At 39.3% G+C, this 24,745-nt stretch overlaps 1 protein-coding gene across 4 annotated transcripts in view; it reads left to right on the top strand.

The window, feature by feature from the left end:
- Wdfy4 (WDFY family member 4) overlaps positions 1-24,745 on the top strand; it is a 278,477-nt gene that overhangs the window by 44,089 nt on the left and 209,643 nt on the right. For all 4 annotated transcript variants that reach the window (XM_047553400.1, XM_047553398.1, XM_047553397.1 and 1 more), the window contains exons 8-13: positions 243-400; positions 1,963-2,415; positions 5,120-5,224; positions 6,777-6,967; positions 13,591-14,168; positions 21,095-21,188. In XM_047553400.1, the coding sequence (XP_047409356.1) occupies positions 243-400; positions 1,963-2,415; positions 5,120-5,224; positions 6,777-6,967; positions 13,591-14,168; positions 21,095-21,188 (1,579 nt within the window). The remainder of the gene's footprint in view (positions 1-242; positions 401-1,962; positions 2,416-5,119; positions 5,225-6,776; positions 6,968-13,590; positions 14,169-21,094; positions 21,189-24,745) is intronic.

A 24,745-nucleotide genomic window follows, 5' to 3' on the forward strand; every position in this document is an offset into this window, starting at 1 on the left:
GGGGATTATTGCATTCTGGTTGCATTTATTTAGATCTATGGCTGAAATTTGCAAACAGAGTGGCATTTTTCCAGGATGCTCTTCTTGCCTTTGGTGACATATTGCCTTTGACTCGAGATCTTTGGGGTCTTCCTCAGTGTGACAGACATGCATTGCCTCTGTATCCTTGTGAGGAGCACCATGCACAAATGTGTATGCTCCATGCAAGAAGTACAGGGAACTGGCCTCATCTGTTCCCACAGGTATGACGGGCTGACTCAGGGTGAAGTGGATCCCTATCTGGAAGAGCTCGTTGGACTAGTGGTGTGGCTGACAACCTGTGGGAGGTCAGAGTTGAAGGTGTTTGACAGCATCACTTACCCTCAGCTTGAAGGCTTCAAGTTCCATCGTGAGACTTCTGGTGGGTCCTTCTTGTGTCTCTGAGTGACTCCAGGAGAGTCAGTGCTGTGTCCTGACAAGTCTATGCAGGTTCCTCCTTTCTCTGTGTGTAACTGTTCAGGTGGGAGAGTCTGATGTGGCCATAACCTTCGGGAAATAAATCTTAAGTCTCCCCTTTATACACTTTCCCAGATGGGCAACTATAACTTTTTACAATGAGAAAGTTTGTTTTGTGTGAAACTGAGAGGAAATATTGCTTAATAAGAGAAAAGACTGTCTCAAACAATGGAGGAGGCCTTTGATTCCACCACCCACTCTGTGGAGATGCTAATATTTGTGATGAAGGCTAATGACCTTGAATCAACCACCGAGGCTCAGATCCAGTGACTTCTTTTCTTAGTACTTTGAGATTGTGATTAGTTGATTGATGAATTCGACCTGCACACAGATGCTTTCTGTGTGGCAGGTATTGTGTGCAATGTGGGTGCAATGTGAATAGGCCAGGTGCCTGCTCCCTTAAACTCCTCTTTAGAGACCCTTGTGTCTACACTGAATATAGTCTACTGGAGAATTGACTGACAAATGCATCTGACACAACTGTGACATCCTGTGGGTCAGTGAGGAAACCCTGCACAGAGGTGCCTGATGGAAGGGATTTTGAAGGCTAAGTATGAATTGTCCAGGTTGAGAAGAAAGGGAAGACTTTTAAAGGCAGGAAGTACTTTCTAGGGAAGAATTGTGGCCTGGAACAGTTGGGTGAGTCTGGGGAAGTAAGAGCTGCTATAGGGCAGAGGCAGGAGCCTGGAAAGTCACAGGGGCCAGCTTAAAAAAGGACACTGGGTGGGCTTCAGCAGATGCACAGGGGCATGGATAAGGTTCAGGGGAGGGTTGTACCCAGAGATTTCAGTTTCAGAAAATTCTTTCTGGTATCCAAGGCAGAGAGGGCTGTAGGCAAGGAGCTTTCTGATGAAGCTTCTAGATGAGAGAGAGAGTTGACTTTCCAGCTGGGGAAAAAGGCTGGGTGAGTTAGGAAGGTATATTCATTTATCAGCTTATGTAGAAATGAAACTGGTTTTGCTTGGTCATCTTTACCGTCATTTGATTTTAATCCATTGAAAACAATTCTCCCAGATCAGTTCTGTCCAATGAAAACACAATGTAAGTCAAATCATGTAATTTTAAATAAGAAGAAACTGGTTAAATTATTTTTGATCTTGTATTTTATTTATCTCAATCTATCCCAAATATTATGTCTCAACATGCATCTAATATAAATGACTATTCATGGAATAGTTTGCTTTCTTCTCTTCCAACTATCTCTTGGAAATCTGGTGTGTATTTGACACTCTTGGAACATCTTGGTTCAAAGTGGTCATCGTTAGAGTGCTTTATCAGCCCACATATTTTGACAGTGCAACTCCAGCCTTTTCATATCCTGAGGATGATCTTTTTGGACTTTGATAGATGCATATTCACAGGACCTAGAAAACAGAAACTTCAAATAGGGTATTCTAATGATAATGCAACCACATATTTCTAAACAGGATAAATGACTTGCAGGTTTATTCTTGTTTTCATCTTTAGGGGTGACTGTTAAGAATCTGCAGGCATTCCAGGTTCTGCAGAATGTTTTCCACAAAGCCAATGATGCAGTCCTCTGCACTCAAGTTCTGTTGGCCATTAAGACCATGTGGGCTTGGAACCCTCGGAACTTCTTCCTTCTGGAGTGGACCCTGCAGCCCATCTCACAGTTTGTGGAGATTGTGCCTCTGAAGCCCACCCCAGTGCAGATGCATTTTTTCCAGCTCCTGGAGTCACTGGTGTTCAAGATGTGCTACGTGCCCCATGAGATCCTACAGAAGGTGCAGCGTCTGATCAAGGAGAGCTCTGAGCCATCCTGCACCCTTGTGGCACTGCAAAGCATCCTCAAGATCACTGGCAGTGACCCCCTCTTCACTGACATCTTCAGGGACTCAGGAATGCTGGGCCTGCTGCTGGCCCAGCTGAGGAAGCAAGCCAAGATCATGAGGAAGTCAGGTGCAACCTCAGGGAACAGGGACAGAAGGACAAGTGGGCTGGGGTATTAGCCAGGCTTGGTCTGTGTGCCAACCAAGCCACCCCTTGATGCAACAGAGAAAGTAAGCATGCTTATGACACTGGGCATTGTGAGGGTCAGAGAAGATATGGTCTCACAAAGAGTAGGCAGCCTTCTCAGTCTTCCTTATGAGAAGGTGAAAGGGATGGATACAACTTTAAATAGGTTTTGGGGGCTAACCCAGGTCCTTGGTATACTTGATTTTCAAATATCTCCCACCCAGACACTGTCTAGGTATGTAGATGGGGAGAGATAGCTGGGGACCTGTGGATCCTCAGTGATGCAAAGGGAAACAGGAGCCTAGAGAGCTCTGGGCTTCTGGATGCTCTTCTAGGATCTTCTGGGATATGGCCTTGATCTGCACTGTTGGTCTGATGGTCCCCCACTGGGAGGGGAGTCACCAGGGCCTCCAAGTCTTGGTCCCACTTAGTGTGCCCTGTTGGGCAGCCACACATGCATGGTTCCTTGGCTTTATCCCCTGGTTCTTACCTCAGTCCTTGCTGTCCAGGGTCTCCATTTCAGCAGCATCGGCTGCCTATGGGTTTTGGGGTCCCTTCTGCCCTCATGGAAGTGCACAGTGAATGGGAGTTGGGCCCTTTCATTTCTTCACCATGTCCCAGTCACATACCCTGCTGGGGACCCTCTATATGGGACTCTGTAGCCCTTACTTCTAGTGATTTTCAAGTAGGAAATAGGGCACAAAAACTCCTTTTCCTATTCCTTACATCTTTCCCTTGATCTGTATACACCTGCTATTGTGTGAGATCAGCCTGGTGGAGAGATGCCAGAACACAAGAACCTGGCCACTTATCTCTGTTTACCTTTTCCTCCTCTCCTTTTCCCACTGAACTGACTGGTAGGACCCAGAGACTCTCTGGTCTTTCAGGACTTTTGGAATTCTGCTTCAGACTTAAACCAAGGTCATCATCAGCCTGTTTATTTCCTGAACCTGTCTGAGGGGAAGAAGCAGAGGGAGAGAGAATGGGTGTTGGAGCCAGACAATACTATGGATTGGTCTTCAATCTGGCCTTATTACTTACAAATGGAGAGGTCTTAGTCAAGTTACTTTGTCTCTATGGGCTTGCTTCCTTCTCAGGAACATGATGATAATAGCTACATCACAGGAATCTTCTGAGAATTGAAGGAAAAGGACCTATTGATGTGCCTGCCACATAACAGGTGCTCAGGAAAAGTTAGTTTCTGTATCCCTACTCTTGCCTGGTGTTGCATGGAAGACTGAGATACTTCAAGAAGAGCTCTGGCAGCTTTTGGAGGCCAAGAAAGACCTACCCTCATGCTAAGAATGTTTGTAAATGTGATCAGCCCTGAAGACAATGGGCTTCCAGAATGCTTTGTGTCTGGTCCTTAGGGCCAGGCCCTGAACAGTCTTGTTATATGTATCTTTCTATTGCTCAGTAACTTTGTCTTAGTCCCTGTTCTGTTGTTGTAACATAATGCTACAGACTGGGTAACTAACAGGAGTTATGTAGCTCATGGTTCTGAGGCTGGAAAGTCATGGTATAAGCATCTGCTGAAGTCATTTATGCTCCATCAAAACATGGTGGGCAGCATGTGACAAGACAGAACAAGCATTCCATTCTAGGATCTCTCATTCTCCTCTGATAAGGTCACTAATCCCATCACAGTCTTCACTCTCATGACTTCATTTAATTATTTCTCAAAAGCCCCACCTCCAAATACTATTAATATATAAGTTTAGGAGGTGAGTTTTCAACACTTGAATTTTGGAGGACACATTCAAGACATGGTAAACCTCTTGGCCTAACTCGCATCATGAATAAAGTTAGCACATTAGCTTTCCTTGGTATTTAACTGAGAAATTTTTGTATAGTTTTTGTGTTTAAGTGTTTCTCTGTTGTCCTAGTTGGGTGTTGCTTTCTGACACCTGTTTTCTTCTAAGTCCAATTCCAGATTTATGGTCATATCTAGGAGAGTTCAAGTTTTTAGTGAGCTGATATAGTCACCCTTACTTTGTGCTTTGTGTTTTAAAACATGTTCTGTCAATTCATAGGTACTCTATCTCCAGGTTAATAAGCCATACTTGTACCCACTCCCCAAATACATATTGAGCTACAAACTTGTTTAGGCACTTTTCTGGCACTGGGATTCAATGGTGAACAGAGACCTTGTTTTGCCCTCATGGATTTAGTGGGGACACTTATTATCCCATAATTTCTTGAGCTTCTAAATGGCTCAGGCATGAGCTGTACTCCCTCCCAGGGATGAATGGTGAACTATAAAAGTGGTGAAAAGAAAATCAAGAAGGCCAGGCAATGTTTCTTAAAGTAAGGTCAGTGGCCCAGTCCATCAGCATCACCTGGGAACATGTTAGAGATCCAAGTTGTAAGCTCTTATCCAAGACTTACCGAGTCAGAAACCCTGGGGATAGGACACAGCATGGAACTCTGGATTTCACCAACAAGCCATGTAAGGAATTCTGATGTGCTAAGTTAGAGAATCACTGCTTTTGAGGGTAGTAGGGTAATATCTCAAGAATTGGGGTTCACACTCCCTTATAATAGAAGTATTGCATTCTCATCTTAAGAGAATAGAAATTAATGAAGTTGGAACTTGTGAGTCATACCATGTGTCCATAAATTTTTTTGTTGCTTTTTAATATGGTAGGAAACAAAGAGTATAGTCCTGACATTCAGGATCCAGAAAGAGAACTCACCTGCGTGATGCTAAGAACTGTGGTCACACTTCTGAAAGGCTCAGTCCGAAATGCAGGTAAGAATGGTACCAACTTTGCATTGTCATTATTTAGTAAAATATTAATTAATTCCTGATTGTCTATGCAAATGTTCAAAAGTTATAGTCAGGGAATAACCAGTACCAATGCTATGGATAATGTCCATCTGCTGGTTGGTGTTCAGTGACTATCAGTAAATTGATAGACATCTTGGTTGATACTTTTTACCTCTAAGGTTGTATAATAAGGTTGATGAGCAAAGAGACTGTGCTTGATCTAGCATTTGCTAAATTAATGGGATTACAGAGCCTCCTCCCCTCTTTTCAAGCAAAATCCATTAACATTCTGCTACAATTACTATAGATCCAAAAAGAAAAAAGGAAAACAGCTAAAGAGGTAAAGACAGGTAAAGGAAGTTAGTTCTTTTTAAGAAACATCTCCCAGCCAGGATAAATTTAGAAACTCTCTCCATCTAAACATTTTTTCTTTTTCTTTTTTTTTTTTAGCTTTCTAAGATCATGTGGCTTCTAGCTTTTTAAGAAAGTATGTGCAATACACACAAATGCACACATACACATGTATATAAAATAATATGAAACATATGTACCAACAGGGCAGTGTGTTCTATGATTTAGGTAGTCTTGTCTGAGACCCTTATAGATTAACTACACTAAATGTAAAAAGCTAATATTTCATTATAGCAGAGGTAAGTCTCTAATATTAGACTATAAAATATTACTCAGAGGTGCTGGTTAAAATTTATATTCCTTAGCTCACATTCAGATATTTAACTACTAGTAGGTCAAGGTAGAGCTTAGGAATCTACCTAAAGGTAAAGTCTAATCTACCCAAAGTAAGCCTTCATGGTGATTGTCATGTAGGGTGTACTCAGTTCACAATTAAATTAATTCTGCATTATGGACTTGAGTTGCTCAGATTCACATCAATTTGGTCAAGTTACTGCCTAGTTTTTACTCCACATGTACTACTCCCAATTTCAATCCTGGGGTAGAAATGTTTAGGATTACTTATAAACAAGAGCATACCACCAACTGGATTTCCTTAATTTTTTCCCCAAGAAACTACCTAGCAATTAAATATGTTCTCAGATTCTGGTTTGTTTTCTGCAAGAATTTCAGCAGACAAGAGAGAATTGTCTCTCTGGAAACAAAGGACAAGGTAGATCTAGTTAAAAATTTGTATTACCTAGGTTTTTAAAAGGAAAGATTTCTGTCTTTTCTCTTTTTTCCTACAAGATGATAACACATTGTTTTTAACTACAGTTGTCATCTTATACAATAGATCCTGAACTTATTCCTCCTATCTTAAATTTATCTCCCATGGATATATTGATCGAAACAATTTTTTTTTCAAAAATAAGATCCTCAATGATGAAGAAAGTAGTTTTAAAAAATTTTCAACTTTATATTTTTCTCTCTTCTTCTTCCCATTTAAATCTATACCAGGCATACCAATAGGCAAAAGAGAAACCTTATAATGTAGCAAAATGAGTTTAAAGAAAAAGCATTCCTTGAGAGTGAAACTAAGGTACCAAGGCTCCCAGTCCCATTTTGTCTGTCTGGTTCCCAGTTGTCCTGAAAGACCATGGCATGGTCCCCTTCATCAAGATCTTCCTGGATGATGAGTGCTACCGGGGAGCCTCACTCCGCATCTTGGAGCAGCTCTCAGTCATCAACGCTGAGGAGTATATGAGCATCATTGTGGGTGCTTTGTGCTCATCCACTCAGGGGGAGCTGCAGCTGAAACTGGACCTCCTGAAGGTGATTTTAAGTCCTTCTTTGTGATTGACTTTCCTATAGATACTTACCAAATGATCTGCATTTGCTAAGACTTTGGTTCCTTCAGTTTGCCACTGTAAGTTAGTACATTGTGTTAGGCAGTGTTAGCTGCTATGACTAATAAATTCCACATCCTCGGTTACCTGACACATTAAACTCTCCTTTTTACATAGAATCCAATCAATGATTATGGCTGCCATTCAGGCACAGCTGTCACCTGTCCATCTAACTCAGCTAGCACACAAGGGAAGAACTACCATGGAAAATGGCTGAAGGCATTCTCATTCAGACCTGGAACTGCCATGTGTTAATTTCTGTTCAATTTTCTATGGACAGAACTTTGGGCAGGACTCACTTGAATACCAGGGGTTCCAGGAAATGTAGTCCCTGTGTAGGCAGCTAGTTCCCAGTAACACTAAACTATGAAAGTGGAACTCATACCAGTGGTGGTTAAACAGCTGTCTTGTTGACTTTACTTACTGAGCATCTACCAATTACCAGGTCTGATACAGAGTGCCTGGATGTACAATAGAGTGAGATACAACCCTGCCTTGTGGGAGCTCAGAGAACAGTGCTCATAATGAGTGAGCATGGGTTGTATTAGAGTGTGGTAGATGCCCAGGTTAGCCACTGGGCACAGGCTGCTATGAAACAGAGAAGTAAGGGAGACCAGCTCTGCCTTACCTGTTTGAGGAAGGGTCTCAGAAGATAAAAGGAGCAAAAGGCCATCAAAGATGTGGGAAAGCAGATACAGGGAGAAGCAAGACTTGGTTATAATATTTGGATAACAGAAGAGTACGTTTTTATAATATTGCTAATAATTATCAAATTACCTTTAGTAAGTTAAAGAAATATAATAACCCTACTATCCTTTCTGCCTTTTGGCTTTCACAATTTTGTTACCATTCCTTCTGTTCATTTCTTTCACGTTTGTGGATTTATACTTTTTAAAAAATTGTCTTTTCTTTGGTTTTCTTCTGTTTGGGGACAGAGCAAAAATAAATGCAAATATCCCCTGGAGAGCAGACTTGGGCTTTCACATGTATGTGTAGCACATCCCCAAATGAAACACATGCTTATGTTTTCTTAATATGTCATATCCAATTATTGGTGAATTAAAAAAAAAAAGTACAAAGCTGCTCCGCCTCCCAGAATTCAGTAAACCAATATAACTTAATTATGGATGTCTCTGGACAAAAACTTTCTGAACATGTAGAGGATGGTGCTTGGTTCATTTCACATACTTTGTGTCTTTGCAAAGTCAATGTCAGACATTGGTGTGAGCTCTGCCTGTTTACAGGTCTAAGCCTGCAGTAGTTGGCATGGCCAAGACATCGAGTGACTCATTCAAAAGTGACAGTGTGACCATGATTGTCATGTGTTTCACAGATGACAGGAACCCAAACAATGATTTAGCTACATGGAAGAAAATCAGTAACAGTGATTTCTAGGAAACAAAAAAGTAAAGTTGAGTGTATTTTGAAAGAACCCCATGATTTTGTGAAGTAGGGGCATTGTAAAGCAAAAACAAAACAAAACAAACAAAAATTAATGAAAATTTAGTGCTGGAAAACCTTAGATTCAAGTGGCCCAGTTTTCTGGTATTATAAGCAGTGTCTGGAGCACTTCATTGGCCCAACTACTAAGTGGTGAAGTTAGTCTGATTCCAAGGCTATCAACCGAAAACCGAGTGATCTTCCCACCTTGCCATGCTGTTGTCTCAATTCCTCTTCCTGTCTGTGTTCGGTTTGATTTTATGTGTCCTTACAGGAATAGGAAAAGTACCACCGGAACAGTCAGGACTGTGGTTTTGACAGGATGAACAATCATTTCTGACACTTTCATATTAAAAGTCAAACAGATTCAGATAAGAAAATTTCTCTTTTACTTTGTTTGGAGTGTAAAAGCATTTTTATGTCCAGTGCAGAAAAAGTGCTCTGCTTTGCTCATGGAGAGTTCATCTTGTTTACTCAATAGCCCAGAGGCTTCTTATTGGAGTGTTAGCCCTTGGGTAATGGACTGAATTTCTAGAATTAGCAATGTGAAGCCATTATGGTGTTTTACAGATTCAATATCATTTCAGAATCACACTATCAAGAGAACACATGAGAATGAACACTCAGAGAGCTTATTTAACAAAGTCATAGCCTGCGCTCAATGTGCCATCTTCTCCCTATGTGCCAAGTCACTGCTGGGCAGTTAGAGGCCCCAGGAGCTGCCGTTGCCCTCTGAGGACCAGGGCTGATAACACATTGCTGCTCCAGTGAGCAGTGCAGGAGGATGGGCCCCCAGAGCCTATCCCAGATTTGCCTACCACTGAGTAACATGAGTAACTAGTGAATGTTTGCTGGAATCTGATGTGGGGTCTGCAATTGTTTCTCAATCATCTTGGGAATCCCTTGGAACTTTGGGAGCAAAGATGTAAAATGAACTCCTTCTGGCTACATCTCCCTTTCTAGAATCTGAGACCTGGCTGTGCCCTCAGGTACTGTCTACAGAGTAGGTCAGACAGAGGATGAGGGGGAAAGGCTGGAGTGTTGGGACCTGAAATGCAAAGGGGCAGGTAGTAAAGTGTTGTTATCTCTGAAATGCATTCACATCATGGCAACTTTCCAGTGTCCCTTGCCTGTGGCAAAATCTGCCAGCCACTCTGCAGAAGACCAACTCAGGGCAGATGTTTCCAAAATCCAGTGGAAACATACCACTTCCATACCAATACTGAAGTCACATGTGACTGCACCACCAATTCTCCCAAATGGTAACTGAGTTAAGGAATAATGTAAGCAAATGAATTTCCTCTCCATGGCCGGCGGGACCATGATTGGGTTATGCATAAATTCAGATTGATTTGCTAATATACATTTAGCTGTTCAACTCTGAGCTTTAATCACATTACCTCACCAGTCTTCCAGCATGACACATGGAAAATTATGAGGAATAACAAATAATAGAATGTGAAATAAATCCTGTTAGTCCTAACATAGTTAGCGCTTTGCAGCAGACATCCATTTTATAGATTCAAGCTGGAGGAATACTAACTCAGAGACGATGACATGGTAACTGAGTTAAGGATGAGAAAATGTGCTTAACGCTGACCTTTCTTGAAATGTGTCAACCCTAGCCTGATTACTTTGACTTCAGTTGATTAAATTTACTCCCTTCCACCGACTGGAAACCCTGTGTGATGCATTATCATGCAAAGTTGAATGACAGTAATGGAGACCCTCCTCCTAGGCCCCCAGTTCCTGACAAATCGTTTCCCGAAGTAGCAAAGTATTTATTTTCCTTTATGATAGAAATGTTTCTCTTTAGTTGCTATGAAATTAAGCCTTTGTAATTGGATTTTGAACTCTTTACTTTATGACTCTGCAAATATGAAATTAACCCCATCCCAAGAAATAATAGAGCAGTCTACGTTCTAATGAGATTACCCCCATTTTAGATAATGACTCTGAATTTAATAAATCAAACAAAGCAACAATTAAGGACAGCCCATTCCTTCCTCTCCTCCTCCCAAGCAGAGGAGATGAAAACAACCATTTAGGCATTACAGGTGACAGTCCCTCTGAGAGACACAGATTATAAGGAGGACTATTATTGGGTTGTGTCTCTTAAAAGATATCTGCTCTCAACACACTTGGAAGGATGGAATCCTTCTAAGCAATATCAGACATCAATTTGGACAATTGGAAGGTGGTTTCTGGAGGGAAAAGTGGGCTTTCAGTGGTTATCCAGTACTCAGACAATTGGTTATAATCTGATTAGTTTTGTTTTTAAACCATTCTCCTTTTTGGTATTTGTTTTGTCATGTGTCATGTAATAAACTAAAGAGCTTCATTCATTCCAGAGCTTGAAACCAACCTCCTGGTTGTCTTAAAAGCCATCAAAACCCCTCACTTGAATTGAGGCTCTTTAGAATCATACAACTTAAAATTTATCAATGCCTTTGTGATTGTTTTATTTTTTGTGGCCTGTGTTCTGTGACCAGGCAAAAGATCAGGTTCAAACAATGAAACCTATGCATATAGTTCAGCAGTGTTCATTCTACCACGTAGATTATCATTCAGAAGGAAAGTGACAAAACCTTCATATGCTTCAACATTACAGTGAATTTCCTGCTCAGCTGAAGAAATAATTCTTTGTTGGGAGAGTGTTGTGCATGCACAGCAGGTACAGATGTGGTGCCTTCCTTGGCCTCTCACAGTCCCAGAGTCCTCAGGGTGGGAAGGGCGGGGTGTATGCAAGTGCTGTGGTGACTCTCCACACAGAAAGGCCTTGACCAGTGTTTGCCATGAGCTTTTGCATTTACTGAGCATCACCATTTCTGAAAGAACCTTTCTCTGGCCATCCAAATGTTTGTCTTTAAGATATGTCTACTAATACCAATCTTTCCTGGATTTGAGTCAAATTCACAATGTGTGGGTATATTCTCACCCACACAGAGAAAGAACTATCATTGCCAAATCCTTCATATTTTATTTTTGCCTCCATCTTTCTGGAAGTGTAGAAGGTCCATTTACCTAAAGTCTATCCCATGACTCTGATTTAATTCCCCTTTTGTGGGTGGCTCTGATGCTAAGTTTTTTTTCAAAGACCAAAAATGGCAATCAATTTCTCCACACTGGTCCTTCTTTGCTGTGTTGGATTATCCTTGATCTAATTATCATGAATCAGATGTTTTCTTTCATTGGGAAATGATCTATCTTCCCATATTGATAAGGATAAATTTTTCTTTCTCACTTTATATTACTTATCCATTTTGAACAAAATTGTGAACTTAGGCCTTTCATAGATTCTCCTAGTTACTGTAATCTTCATTTTGTTTTTTAATTTCTTGAAATGTCATAGATGGGGTAGTGGGAGGGTGTTAAGTGGTTCTCGGCCACTCAGTCTTTGAGAGAATTCTCATCTGTGTGCATCAACATGGTCCAGGCTCATGTTGTCTTAGCTCACACATGGGATTGACTAACCAATAAGCTATTTGGTATCCTTGTAATGAAATATCACTTTAACAGACAAAATTTGAGTGATGGGCCACACATTATATTGTTACAGGGAGAAATCCCTGTTAGGTTAGGGTACCAGCATTTTAGAGATGGCGCTGGAAAAATTACATTTACTATCAAAATAACATGGTTTCATATTTAATCATTACTTATAACTTTACTAAATTTCTATCTGACTTTCTATGTAGGAGAGTTTTAAAATCTATTCTGTTTTCTCCTTTTTTTTCGCTGAGCTCCCCATTTCTTCTTTGACTGTTGACTTCCATGGGTCATGCTATAAACCATCATTCTAAAACATGCACTGAATTCAGTATTACCTTTCCCCAAATTTGGAGTTTCTCATTTTTTTCTCTTTGAACTTTATCTCAAGCATCCTGGAATTGACTCTAAGCTATCCCCTTCTTTGTTTCCCATAGCATTAAATATCTGAAAAGATAAAACAATGCAAATCTCTCTCTCAGGAGTAGACTAAAGAAACCACAAGGATCATGAACTTTCCAGGATATGTGCACCGAAATGCCTGGTTTTAGATGGGGTCCCCTACGATTTATGTGATCTGTAAATAAATACCGAACTATGGCTTTTAGTGTTTATCTAAAGTTGTCCATACATTCTTCACTTTTGTGTGTGAAGTTAGTTCAAAATGAGCACTGCTTAAATATAGCCCACCTGGCCACCTCTCTGCCTGCTTGCCCACCTTTCAAAAAGGTGTATTGAACACTTAGTGTATAACACACAGTGGCATCAATGAATGGTACTTTGAAAGTCTCAGCAAAAATTTGATCTGAGAAAGAAATAAGCATTTGCCTGACCAGTAGAAGTCTCAACCATCTGGAGGGTGAGAGATTTTACTAAATATACTCTGAGTACTTTAAATTCTTTCTCCACACATGGTCTATTCTATATGGTGTACCTATGTGTTTTGGTTCATTGAGGGTTTCTCTTCTCAAAAGCTCATCTTTTCACACCATCTTTTAAGTAGATTCACTTTACTATCTCTTCTCATTTAACATCTGCATCCTTGCTTGCACAGAGAGGGAGAATAATAAACTGCTTTTTTAGGATTTCACTGTAGCTCTCCTGTAAGAGATGGTTCATTTCATTCATGCAGGGAGTAGTTATTAAGTATGCACTATGTTCTACAGCAGTGAATAAGTCAGATATAGTTCCCAATCTCTTGTCACCCTGTCTGGGGGAGAACTGAGATCATTTAAAGCAACTGAAGTAGTGTGAGAGGGGTTTTGATGTGGGAAATGAGAGGGGGACCTGGGGGGGGGCCTGGAATAAGTGTGAACTAGGGGTCAGAGACAGCTTTCTGGAGGGAGATGCGTGTAAACCAGAGACTTAGATTAGCCTTATCAGCACAGGTTTCAAGAGCAACTGTTCAAAAAAAGACACTTATGGGCAACCTAAATCTAAGAATAAGAGGAATAAGTGAGATAGCTCAGTGTTTAAGAATCATCCTTCGTATATGGCTCCTATGGCTTCTGATGGTGTCCAGCAGGACAGAATGCATGGGATGATTTGGAGGGGGTGTGCATGAGCTCAGAGTTAACTGCCTGCTGAAGTTCACTCATTTTTATCTGTTTGTTGTTTTAGTCTCTCCTCCAGATCCTAGAGACCCCCAAAGGCCGTGCTGCATTCAGAGTCTCCAGCGGGTTCAATGGGCTGCTCTCCCTGCTGTCTGATCTGGAGGGATCTCTCTATGACCCTCCGCTGCAGATGTCGGGGACAGTGTCCCCCAGCCAGACCCTGGAGCTGGTACTGCATACCCTCTGTGCTGTGTCGGCAGCACTACACCTGGACCCTGTCAACAGTGACTTCTTCAGGAGGAATGGACTTTTTGAGAAGCTGGCTGAGGACCTCTGCTTGCTGGGCTGTTTTGGGGTCCTGGTAGAAGAGGGAATCTCTCAGCACTCCTGGTCTGATACCAAGGCCAGGCCATTTGCTGATTTCCTGAGTGCTGCTTTTTCCTCCCACTGCCCACTCCCACCCAGGATTCAGAGCTGCCTTCAGATCCTCAGTTTTTTGGACAGCATGGCCAGTGGTACCCTGCACCTGCGCAGGGACTTGAAGGACTCCCTGAGGGCTGGGCAGGAGCCGGTTGTGGATATTCAGAAGGGAGATGCCACCAGCAACCTCCAAGGCAACTTCAAGTGGCTGAACCCAGAGGAGAGGTAGAGCTTCAGTGCCTTCTGCCATGGGATTATCAGTGTATCTCTGTGCTCCATCGTTTCTCACCCAAACTTCTTGCTCAGGCATAGTAGGTAGGAAGTCTTAGAGGTTGGGTGTATGGAAATGTCATGTGACTGATTTTTCTTTAAATCAAATTAGTTCTAACTCCAAGATCCCCTATCCTTGGAGCTGGTAGAAAATCTAAGTCAGTACAGGGTTGGAGTAGACTTGATTTATATAAGAACCAGCAAGGCTTACGGGATGCCTGGAAGCCAAAGGCAGAACTCTGTGGAGACTTTCTCCTTTGGGATCTTTGCTTATGGGTGCTTGGGTCAGGCTTCTCTGGGTGTGCCTGGCAGCCTGTGCTTTCTGAGGTCCTGTCTCTTCCCCAGAGATCTGCCAGGGGCTGAGGCGAGGTCCTTCAACTTGTAGGACTACAAACTACAGTGTGCATCCCAATCTTAGTACTCTTCCTGTTCTTTCTGGCTGCTTCTATTCCCCTTAAAAAAGACAATTGCTCTTCTTACTTCTGAAAGCCAAATCCTTCAATGGGCTCAGACTTGCAAAATGCTTTTATTTTTATATCTATAAAATAGTATTCAACTAAAGAAAGGGAGCCTCTGGGTCAGAAAAATGGAGCCGCCCATCTATGGACTGAGACCTCTGTAACCATGAGTTCCCAGAAAAACTTTTCCTCCTGTAATTGTTCTTGTCAGATCTTTCGGTTGTAGCAATGAAGAAGCTGACTAAAACATGGGCCATACCTTTAATAGTCTATCCAAGATCTCTTTGCCCAACCCAAGGTCATGAAGATTTTTTTCTATGCTTTCCTCTATAAGATATTTGAATCTATAATTCATTTGAATTACTTTTTGTACAAGGTGTGAGGTTAGGTTGAGATTCATGTATATATATATATATATATATATATATATATATTTGTCCAATTTTTCCAAATTCCTTTGTTTAAAATATTATTATTCTTTTTCCATTGAATTGTCTTTGTATCTTTATAGAAAAGTCAATTGGCCATATTTATGTAGTTCTTTTTCTGGACTCCATCCCATTGATCTGTGTGTCCAACCTTTCATCAATACTGTCTTGGTTACTGTAGCTTTATAATAAATCATCACATTAACAAATGTGACTCCTCAAAGTTTATTTTTTCCTTTTCAAATTGCTTTGACAATTTTATTTCCTTTGTCTTTGGCTAGTCTAGAACCATATAAATGTTAATGATTAGCTTTCTTCTATGTACACAAAATTCTGCTGAAATTTTTATTGGAATTGCATTAAATCTATAGAAGAATTTGGGGAGAATTGAAAATTAAACTATATTAAATCTTTCAGTACATAAATAAAGTATGTTTCTGTTTGTTTAGGTATTTGATTTCTTTCATTAAAGTCTAAAGTATTGACAGACAACTCACACATATTTTCTTAGATTTATATATGAGTAATCTTTGGTGGGGGACACTATTCTAAATGCTCTTTAAACTTTTTTGGTTTCTTAAGTTTTCACTTCTTTTATATAGAAATATGATTAATTTTATATGTCAACTAAATTTTATATATATCCTGAGATTCTGTTAAATTCTATCATTAGTTCTAGGAGTTTATTTATTTATTTAAAAACAGATTCTTTAGAATTTTCTAATAATAATCACAGATTTGTGAGTAGTGGCAGTTTTATCTCTTCTTTCCAATCCGTATGTTTCAGCATTTTGTTGATGAAGAATGGAGAAAGTGCACATCTTTAATTAAATCTTAGGGAGAAAATCCTCAGTCTTTTGCCATCAAATATAATATCACCTATGTTTTTTAAATAAATGCCCATTATCAGCTTATGAGCAATGCCTTCTAATTTACTGAGAGTTTTTAATCATGCACAAATCTTGAATTGTTCAAATGTTTTCTCTATATTAAATAATATGATCATATGCTTTTACTTTAGTTTATTAATGTAATGGATTACAGTGACTTGATTTTTGAACACTAAAAATGCCTTACATTTGTGGGATAAGCCAAATTGGCCAATACTGTCTTATTTTTTTTTTTTTTTTTTTTTTTTTTTTTACGTTTACATAGGGTAATGATGTTTATTATATTTTTCCCCTCCCCCCCACCCCTCCCACCCCTCCCACCCCTCCCACCCCTCCCACCCCTCTTTTCCCTCTACACAGTCCTTCTTTCCTTCATTCTTACTGCTCTCCTTAGCCTAACTCTAAACCTAACCCTAAACCTAATGCTAGCCCGTCCCACCCCCCATTATATGTCCTCATCCACTTATCAGCGAGATCATTCGTCCTTTAGTTTTTTGAGATTGGCTTATCTCACTTAGCATGATATTCTCCAATTTCGACCATTTGCCTACAAATGCCATAATTTTATCATTCTTCATTGCGGAGTAATATTCCATTGTATAAATATGCCACAGTTTCTTTATCCATTCATCAACTGAAGGGCATCTAGGTTGGTTCCACAATCTGGCTATGGTGAATTGAGCAGCAATGAACATTGATGTGGCTGTATCTCTGTAGTATGCTGATTTTAAGTCCTTTGGGTATAGGCCAAGGAGTGGGATAGCTGGGTCAAATGGTGTTTCCATTCCAAGCTTTCTGAGGAATCTCCACACTGCTTTCCAGAGTGGTTGCACTAATTTGCAACCCCACCAGCAATGTATGAGTGTTCCTTTTTCTCACATCCTCGCCAACACCTATTGTTGCTTGTATTCTTGATAATCGCCATTCTAATTGGGGTGAGATGAAATCTTAGGGTAGTTTTGATTTGCATTTCCCTTATTACTAGGGATGTTGAACATTTTTTCATATATCTGTACATCTTCTTCTGTGAAGTGTCTGTTCATTTCCTTAGCCCATTTGTTGATTGGATTATTTGTATTCTTCGTGTAGAGTTTTTTGAGTTCTTTATAGATTCTGGAAATTAGCGCTCTATGTCTTATTTATCATATATATATATAACTAGAATAGATTTTCCAATAGTTTAAAAATTTTTTTTAGTTGAAGGTGGACATAATACCTTTATTTTATTTTTATGTGATGCCAGGGATCAAACCTAGTGCCTCACTTGTGCTAGGCAAGTCTCTACCACTGAGCTACAACCCCAACCCCTTTCCAATAGTTTTTTCGAGTACTTTTGCACCTGTTTTCATAAGGGATATTAGGATGTAGTTTTTTTGTACTGCATTTTTCTGGTTTTGAAATCAGGATAATTCTATTATCACAAAATGAATTGAGATATATTCCTTTATCTTATAACTTTTGAAATAAGTTGCAGAGAATTTTTTTTTTAATGAATGATAGAATTCACTATGCCAGGTCCAGAGTTTTCTTTGTGGGAAGGTTTTAAACTGCATATTCAGTTTTTGTAATAGTTATAAATTATTCAGGTCATTTATTCCTTCTTGTTTTAGATTTGGCAGTTTGTGGCTTTGAAGGAGTTGGTCCATTTCATCTAACTTGTCAAATTTCTGTGCACAGTGATTTATGGTATTTTCTAATTTTCCTTTTAACATGTGTGGGGGCTATAGCAGTATTCTCTCTTTCACTCCTGATATAGATTTTTTTTTGTATCTTCTCTCTTTTCTTTTTTTCTTGTTAGCTCAGCTAGTGATTCTCCAACTTTTAAAATGTTTTCAAAAAACCAAGTGTTTACTTCAGTTATTTTCTGTATTACTTTTCAGTATTTAATTTCATTGATTTTTGCTATCTTTATTATTGCATTCTTCCATTTGTTTTGAGTTTATTTATTTATCTTTTTAAAAATAATATGTAAAGGTGGAAACCTCATTTTTAAAATTTGAGACTTTTTTTTGTAATGTAAGCATTTTATTCTACAAATTTCCTGGAAGCACTGTTCTAGTAACATCTCACAAATAATTCAGTGTATACTCCTGCTATTTAAGCTCAAAATCTTTTAAAATTCTTCTTGAAACTTTCTCTTCAACCCAAATATTAATTGGAAATATGTTGTTTAATTTCAAATACTTGGAAATTTTAAAGATGTCTTTCTATTATTTGTTTTTAATTCAATTCTGTGTGGTGCCAGAACATGCTTTGAGTGATTTTATTTATTTGAAATGTTCTGAACTTTTTTTTATGCCTCAGGATATAGCCTGTTTCACAAACGTATATTCTGAAGTTGTTCAGTGGAGTGTTCTGTAAATATCAATTACAACACTTGGTTGATAGTGTTGTTCAGATCTTTGATGATTTTGATAATTTTCTGTTTGCCTTTTCTATCAATCATTGAGAAGAATGTTAAGTCTCCAACTCATAATTGGGTACTTGGCCATTGTGCTTTCAGTCATATAAGTTTTTCTTTATGAATTTTGACTCTGCTGTGAAGCACATACACATTTTGAATGGCTATGAATCTTTAAATCTTTATATAATATAATCTGTTTATTCCTGCTAGTTTTCCTTATTCTCAAACTTCTGTTTCTGATCTTAATAGAGCTACGCCAGCTTTTATTTATTTATTTACTATTTATTTATTTAATTTTTGCTGAGCTGGCTATGTAACCCAGGACCTCACACATGCTAGGGAAATGGTCAACCACTAATCTACATCCCCCATCCTTTTATGATTTTTGGATTGGTTTAGCCTGGTATAAAATTTTCTGTCCTTTTCCTTTTAATCTGCCTATATCATTATATTTAATAATGGTCTATACCTTGATCTTTATTTTTCACATTATGACAATATCTATTAAATATTTAATGTAATTATTGATGTGTTTTAATTTAAGCCTAATAGTTTTATTTGTTTTCCTCTCCTACTTGTTTTGTTCTTCTGTTCCTCTTTTCTTGATATTTTGGGCATAGTTTGAATATATTCTAGCTTTCCATTTGAATTCATGGAAATTGATTTTTAAAAATATTTCTTTGTCTAGTGTTTTTAGTGCTTGCAATAAGGATTACAATATACACAACTTTGGCAAGTCTATGCAGAATTAATATTTTGCTACTTCAAATGGATCATAGAAAGCTTACCACTATGCAGTTCTCTTTATCTTTCCTTATGTTTTATATCTAACATATGCATTACATTTAAGTATTACATCTAATACAATTTTGTTTTCAATCATTATACATATACTTAATATGTGAAGAAAAACAGTGTTTATACTTGCCCAAATATTTACCATTTCTGCTGTTGTTGCTCTTTCTTCTTTTCTGAAGTACCAAGTTTCCGTTTGTTATTATTTCCCTACTACAATCTAAAGAATATTTTAAAATATTATTTTTAGAATGAGTCTGATGGCAAGAAATCCCCTTTGTTTTCCTTCATCTGGGAATGTATTTATTTTGCTTTCACTCCTGAAGAATATTTTTGCTGGGTATGGAATTGGTTTCATGTTTCTTTGTGACATTTAAAAAATGTTGCTTCTCTGCCTTGTGCTTTCTCATGAGAAAAATATACCATCATTCAAATTGTCGTACCCCTGTATGTGACATGTTGATTTTCTCCGGTTGCTTTCAAAACTTCTTTTCATTTTTTCAAGGCTCATCAGTTTGTGATATGCCTAGGCATGGATTACTTTGTTTATTTTTCTTGGGTTTTACTAAGTTTCTTCAATCTTTACAGTTATATGTTTTGCCATATATGAAGAAAGAATGTATAAAAACTTCCCAAACCTTATTTTTCTTTTATACCAACTCTTTCTTCTCTCCTTTGAGGGTTCGATTACAAGAATGTTTGATACTTTGGTATTGTAATATGTTACCTTGAGACTCTTCATTTTTAAAAAAATCTTCTTCCTCTTAATATAGTTTGAAAATGTTGATTCATCTGTCTTCAGGTTCATGAACTTTCCTTTCTTGTTTTATTCTTCTGTCATTTCAGTGAGTTTTATAGAACTTCAGTCGTTGCATTCTTTAATTTTTAAATTTACAATTGATTCTCTTTTATTTTTTCTATTTCTTGGTTGACTTTCTTTCTTTTCATTCATTTCAAAAGTGTTCATTCCTACTTCTTGGAATTTGGTTAATAATAACTGTTTAAAGGTTTTGTCTGAAAATTTCAGTGTCTGTGTCATCTCCACATTGGCATCTGTTGATTGCTTATTTCCATATACTGAGATTTCCCTAGTTCATTTTATGTTGACCAATTTCAAGTTTCTTCCTGAGAATTTTAAAATTTATAAACTCTGGCTATTGCTGGAACTTTATAATAAATATTGATTATTTTGTTTTAGAGATGGTCAATCTATTAGGTTCAGGTCACAAATTTCTACCCACCTTCTGTGGATCACAGTTCCAGCTTCAGAACAATTTTAAAAGACTTTGCAGGGTGATCTGTACTCCTCTTGCCTTGTGCAGTAGCAAGGCAAGAGGAGTACAGAGTGGTAGTTTATCTCCAGTTATTGTGAGCTTCCAACACTGAGTATAGAGGTGAATGTACAACTTAGTGTTCATAACTGTCTTCCATAGCCTCTGCTTCATTCTCCATTTATTTTCAGAATACTCACAGAGCTGACTCATGAGTTTCATCAGGATTTTAATTGCTTTGAGTCAGTAGGACACATCCAATTATGCTTGCACCATTGTGAAGGAATCCAGAAGAGTTCATGTGTGTGTGTGTGTGTGTGTGTGTGTGTGTGTGTGTTTGTGTGTGTTTCATATAAAATCTCCCACATACCTCGAGAGAAGGGAAGAAGACCATGAAACAACTTCCACTGAGCATCAATCCTGTGCCAGACACTAAGACGTGGAGCACCAGGTCATAATACTATTATGAAAAATTGGGCTCAGATGGATCTGTTCAAGGTCATTTAGGAAATTAAGTGGTAAACTGAGAATGTGGGTCGTAGTCCGTCTTAGAAAGAAAGATCCAAAAAATTCTGTGAAGTGGAGAAGAGATGACATGGGTTCACGTCTGATGTCCTGCTTTCCCTTCTCTGCAGGATGGATGAAGGTGATGTTGTCATCATGCACCCCGGGATGGTGTGCATCATGGTGAAGCTGCTGCCTCGCTTGTACCATGAAGATCACCCACAGGTAACTATTGATAAACACAAATGTTTTGTTTTTGTCAAATGACTGATCTTTTATACTCCTTCAGGCATAAAACTCCTTTTTTTCTTTTTGCCTTCATCTTCAGTACCCTTGATTATCAGAGCCATCTTTGGGTGGCACCTCTTATAGGGAGGTATCAGTGTGTCTTGGATACTTGACTGATGTATGCCCACCCTTCCATGGCTATTCAAAACAGCTTGCATCTGTTAGCAAAGTGATTAGCTAAACACAATAGACAAACAAAATATAACTGAAAATATTCTAATATTTTTAAGACAAGTCTCAGATGCTAAGTACAGCACTGGGCACTGGTGGGACCAGAAGTCCTTTCCCATCTGTCCTGTGCATGCTGACTGAGATACTAACCCTGTACTCTGTGCAGCACATGCAGGCCTAACCAGATGGGAACAGACATTATCAACAGAGGCTACATCTATGGTGGGCATAGAAGTGGTGACAGTGCAGACAGACTAAATAAATGCACTCAAAATGAGTACAATTACAAAATGGTGATAATCAATATTCAGAGAGGAAAGTCAGGGTGCCAAGAGAGAGTTATGAAATGGAGGTAGGGACAGACCTAAGAAAATCTAATTTAGGTGAAAGGGTGGAGGTCAGGGAAGCCATCTTTCACATGGTGGTATGTAAGTAGAGCTCTGAAAGATGAGTAGCTATTAACTAGGCAGGAAGGAGCTTGCTGCAGGCAATTGGGGGCAAGAACAGAGTGGAGAGCTCAAAGTGTGGGAGATAGGGTGGGCAGAGATAGGCTGCAGTCTTGCCTATAAAGTACAGTTTTATCCCCAGGGTAAGAAGAAGCCTCTCTCAAGTGAGTGCAGGATGATAATCTTAGGTCTCTGTATTAAAAATATGGCCATGGCTGTTTGATAGAGAATGGACTGGGCTGGGAGAAGAGGTGGGGAGGGAGATAGTGGTAATATATGGTGGAAGCTGGATTCAGGTGGTGTCTGTAAAAAGGGGTGAAGAAAGGAGTGAAGAGCCCTAGTCAGAGATTAAATCAGTCTCCAAAATGAATGGAGTATAGGCCGTGGGAAGATGAAGAGTCAAATGTGACTCAAGTTTCTATCTTGGCAGAACTACCAGCCTCGTTGCAAAGAGGTGAACCAGCATGTATGAATGCTGGAACAACAGAACAAGATGGAAGCTGAGGAAAGTACTCTCGAGTTGAAGAATAAATATCTTTTAAGTTCTGGTAGAGACTGGAAGAGTTGAGGATGATCTGGAAAAAACACCATTTCACATTTATTAGCAGCAGATGAAAGCAATTCAGTAAAATGGGACAGCCACTATTTCCCAGGCACAATGCTGGATCTTTTCACTTTTTATTTAATCCCCACAGCAGTTTTGTTGAGGGCATTTTTGTCTCCATTTTAACCAGTAAGGAAGCATAGGTTCAGATAGTTCAAATGACTTTTGGGGATTTCCAGTCTTTGGACCTGGCATTAAACCTGGTCCTACCTACTGACAGTTTTTCAGGGGCTTATGTTACCTCTAGGAAGCAAAGAGGGGTCTGGCTTTGCTTTGTCCAGTAGTTAAACATGATTCAGTATGTTTTAGGAAGAAATGACAACTAGTTGTCATTACTAATCATAGCCTGAAATTGACAGAGGCCTAGTAAGGATATTGCAAGTCCTCTGAAACGAGTGAGAAAAGAGGAGTGAAGGAGGAGAGACCTCAATGTATAGGAACTGGAACTGTTTTCCACTAAGGAAAATCTGTATTTGGTGCAACAGTGGAAAAAGGCCTAATCTGGTTTCATATCTACATGTCTCTTGCTGGCTGTACTTCTTGTTCTGGTTTCAGTTCCTCTGCTGGAGTATAATGATACAGAGGTTATGAAACCAATGAATAAGGATGCACATCATGGTGAAGTGGAATATATTTCATTATAGAAAAGGAGTGGGTTGGAATAAAAAGTTAATAATAACTATGCTGTTATAGTCATGAGACATTTCAACATAAAATTAAGATTATATTGCCTAGTAATGTTGTAGCCATCTTAATTTGTCTAAGTATACTCTATGATGTTCACATAGCAATTAAATTACCTAACAGTGAATTTCTTACTTTTAAGCAATTTCCCCCATTTTTAAGCAATGCATGACAGTATTTCTCATGATTCTGTGGGTCAGCAGGGATTGTTTCCTGCTCCATGTGGTACTGACTGGGGCTCCATCACTCATAGAGCTAGCATCTCAGAGAGGCTGGTTTACCTGGCAAGGGGCTTATGGACTGCTGGATCAGCTGGGTCATTTATCTGGGTCATTGACTCAAGCTGTCAGTAGGATCCCACATTTCTTCTATGGAGCTTTCTCTGTGTCTCTGCAAGTGGACTATTAGCAGGGCATGTAGTAGCATAGTACTCTTGAGGACACAAAAACAGAAATTCCAGGCCTTTTGAAGACTTAGACTTCGGGTAGGGCAGCATTGCTTCCACGGCATTCTGTTGGTCCAAGTGAGTCACAGTCTCAGTTTAGGCTCAATATATGGATATGTAAATCTCCCATACTGATGTGAAGGGTGACATGTATATGAGAGAAGGGGACTTGTTGGGAGTCATCTTTCAGAGCTTCTTTAGAGGTTCTAGCAGGATTAGCTACTCATGTACCTTTGACCAAAAAACAGTTGTCCTCTATTGAGGAAAGTTTTCTCTTTGACAGTGTGTACAGCTTCAGGAGGGACACACATGGAGTGGTGAGGGAGGAAAGGGACACTTGCCTAGCTAACCAGATCAGACAAATCAATCCTGACAATCAGGTACTTGAGGCTCAAGAAAGTCATATGACATCTTAAGGTCATGCAGCTGGTGAGGGAAAGATCTGGAACTCAGCTCAGGCCCAAAATGAAGATGTGTTTCATGAATGGGTATCTGATGTTTGCAGCTCTGACAGAATGCAGGGCAATGCATTCTGGGCATTTTGTACCTTTCCAGGAACATTTGCCTTATTGCAAGGATATCTGACTTTCTTGGCTATATTTTATACAATCCAAGGTTTTTGCATTGAGAATGACCAAACCAGTTGTTTGGGTAGTCTTGGTATTCAAACTGATGGAAACATTCTGGAAAAATTCACTGCAGTGATGACTGATAAATTGACACAGAATGATGGAAAGAGTCCTGTCCTGCTGTCTCTTACATGCATAGAAACTTCATGGATGAGCCTGAGTGTTTTAGTTGCCTTTGTGTCACTATGACCAATATACCTGACTAGATCAACTTAGAGGAGAAATTTATGGTGGTCTCATAATTTTGGAGGTTCAATCCATGATGGGCTGAATTTATTGTTCTGTGCCCAGGGTAAGGCAGAGCATCACGGGCAAAGAACTCAGCAGGGATGAAGGAGCTGAATTCATGGTGGCAGGGTCAGGAAGCAGAAAGAGAGAGGAGGGAAGGGACCACAGGGCAAATGCACCCTTCCAGGGCAAGCCCTAATGTCCACCTCCAACTATGCCCAGCTGTCACCCAGTCAGTCCATTCAAACTAATATGGACTGATTAGGTCACAACTCTCATCATCCAAT

The sequence above is a fragment of the Sciurus carolinensis genome, chromosome 5 (assembly GCF_902686445.1).
Source record: "Sciurus carolinensis chromosome 5, mSciCar1.2, whole genome shotgun sequence".
Taxonomy (NCBI): domain Eukaryota; kingdom Metazoa; phylum Chordata; class Mammalia; order Rodentia; family Sciuridae; genus Sciurus; species Sciurus carolinensis.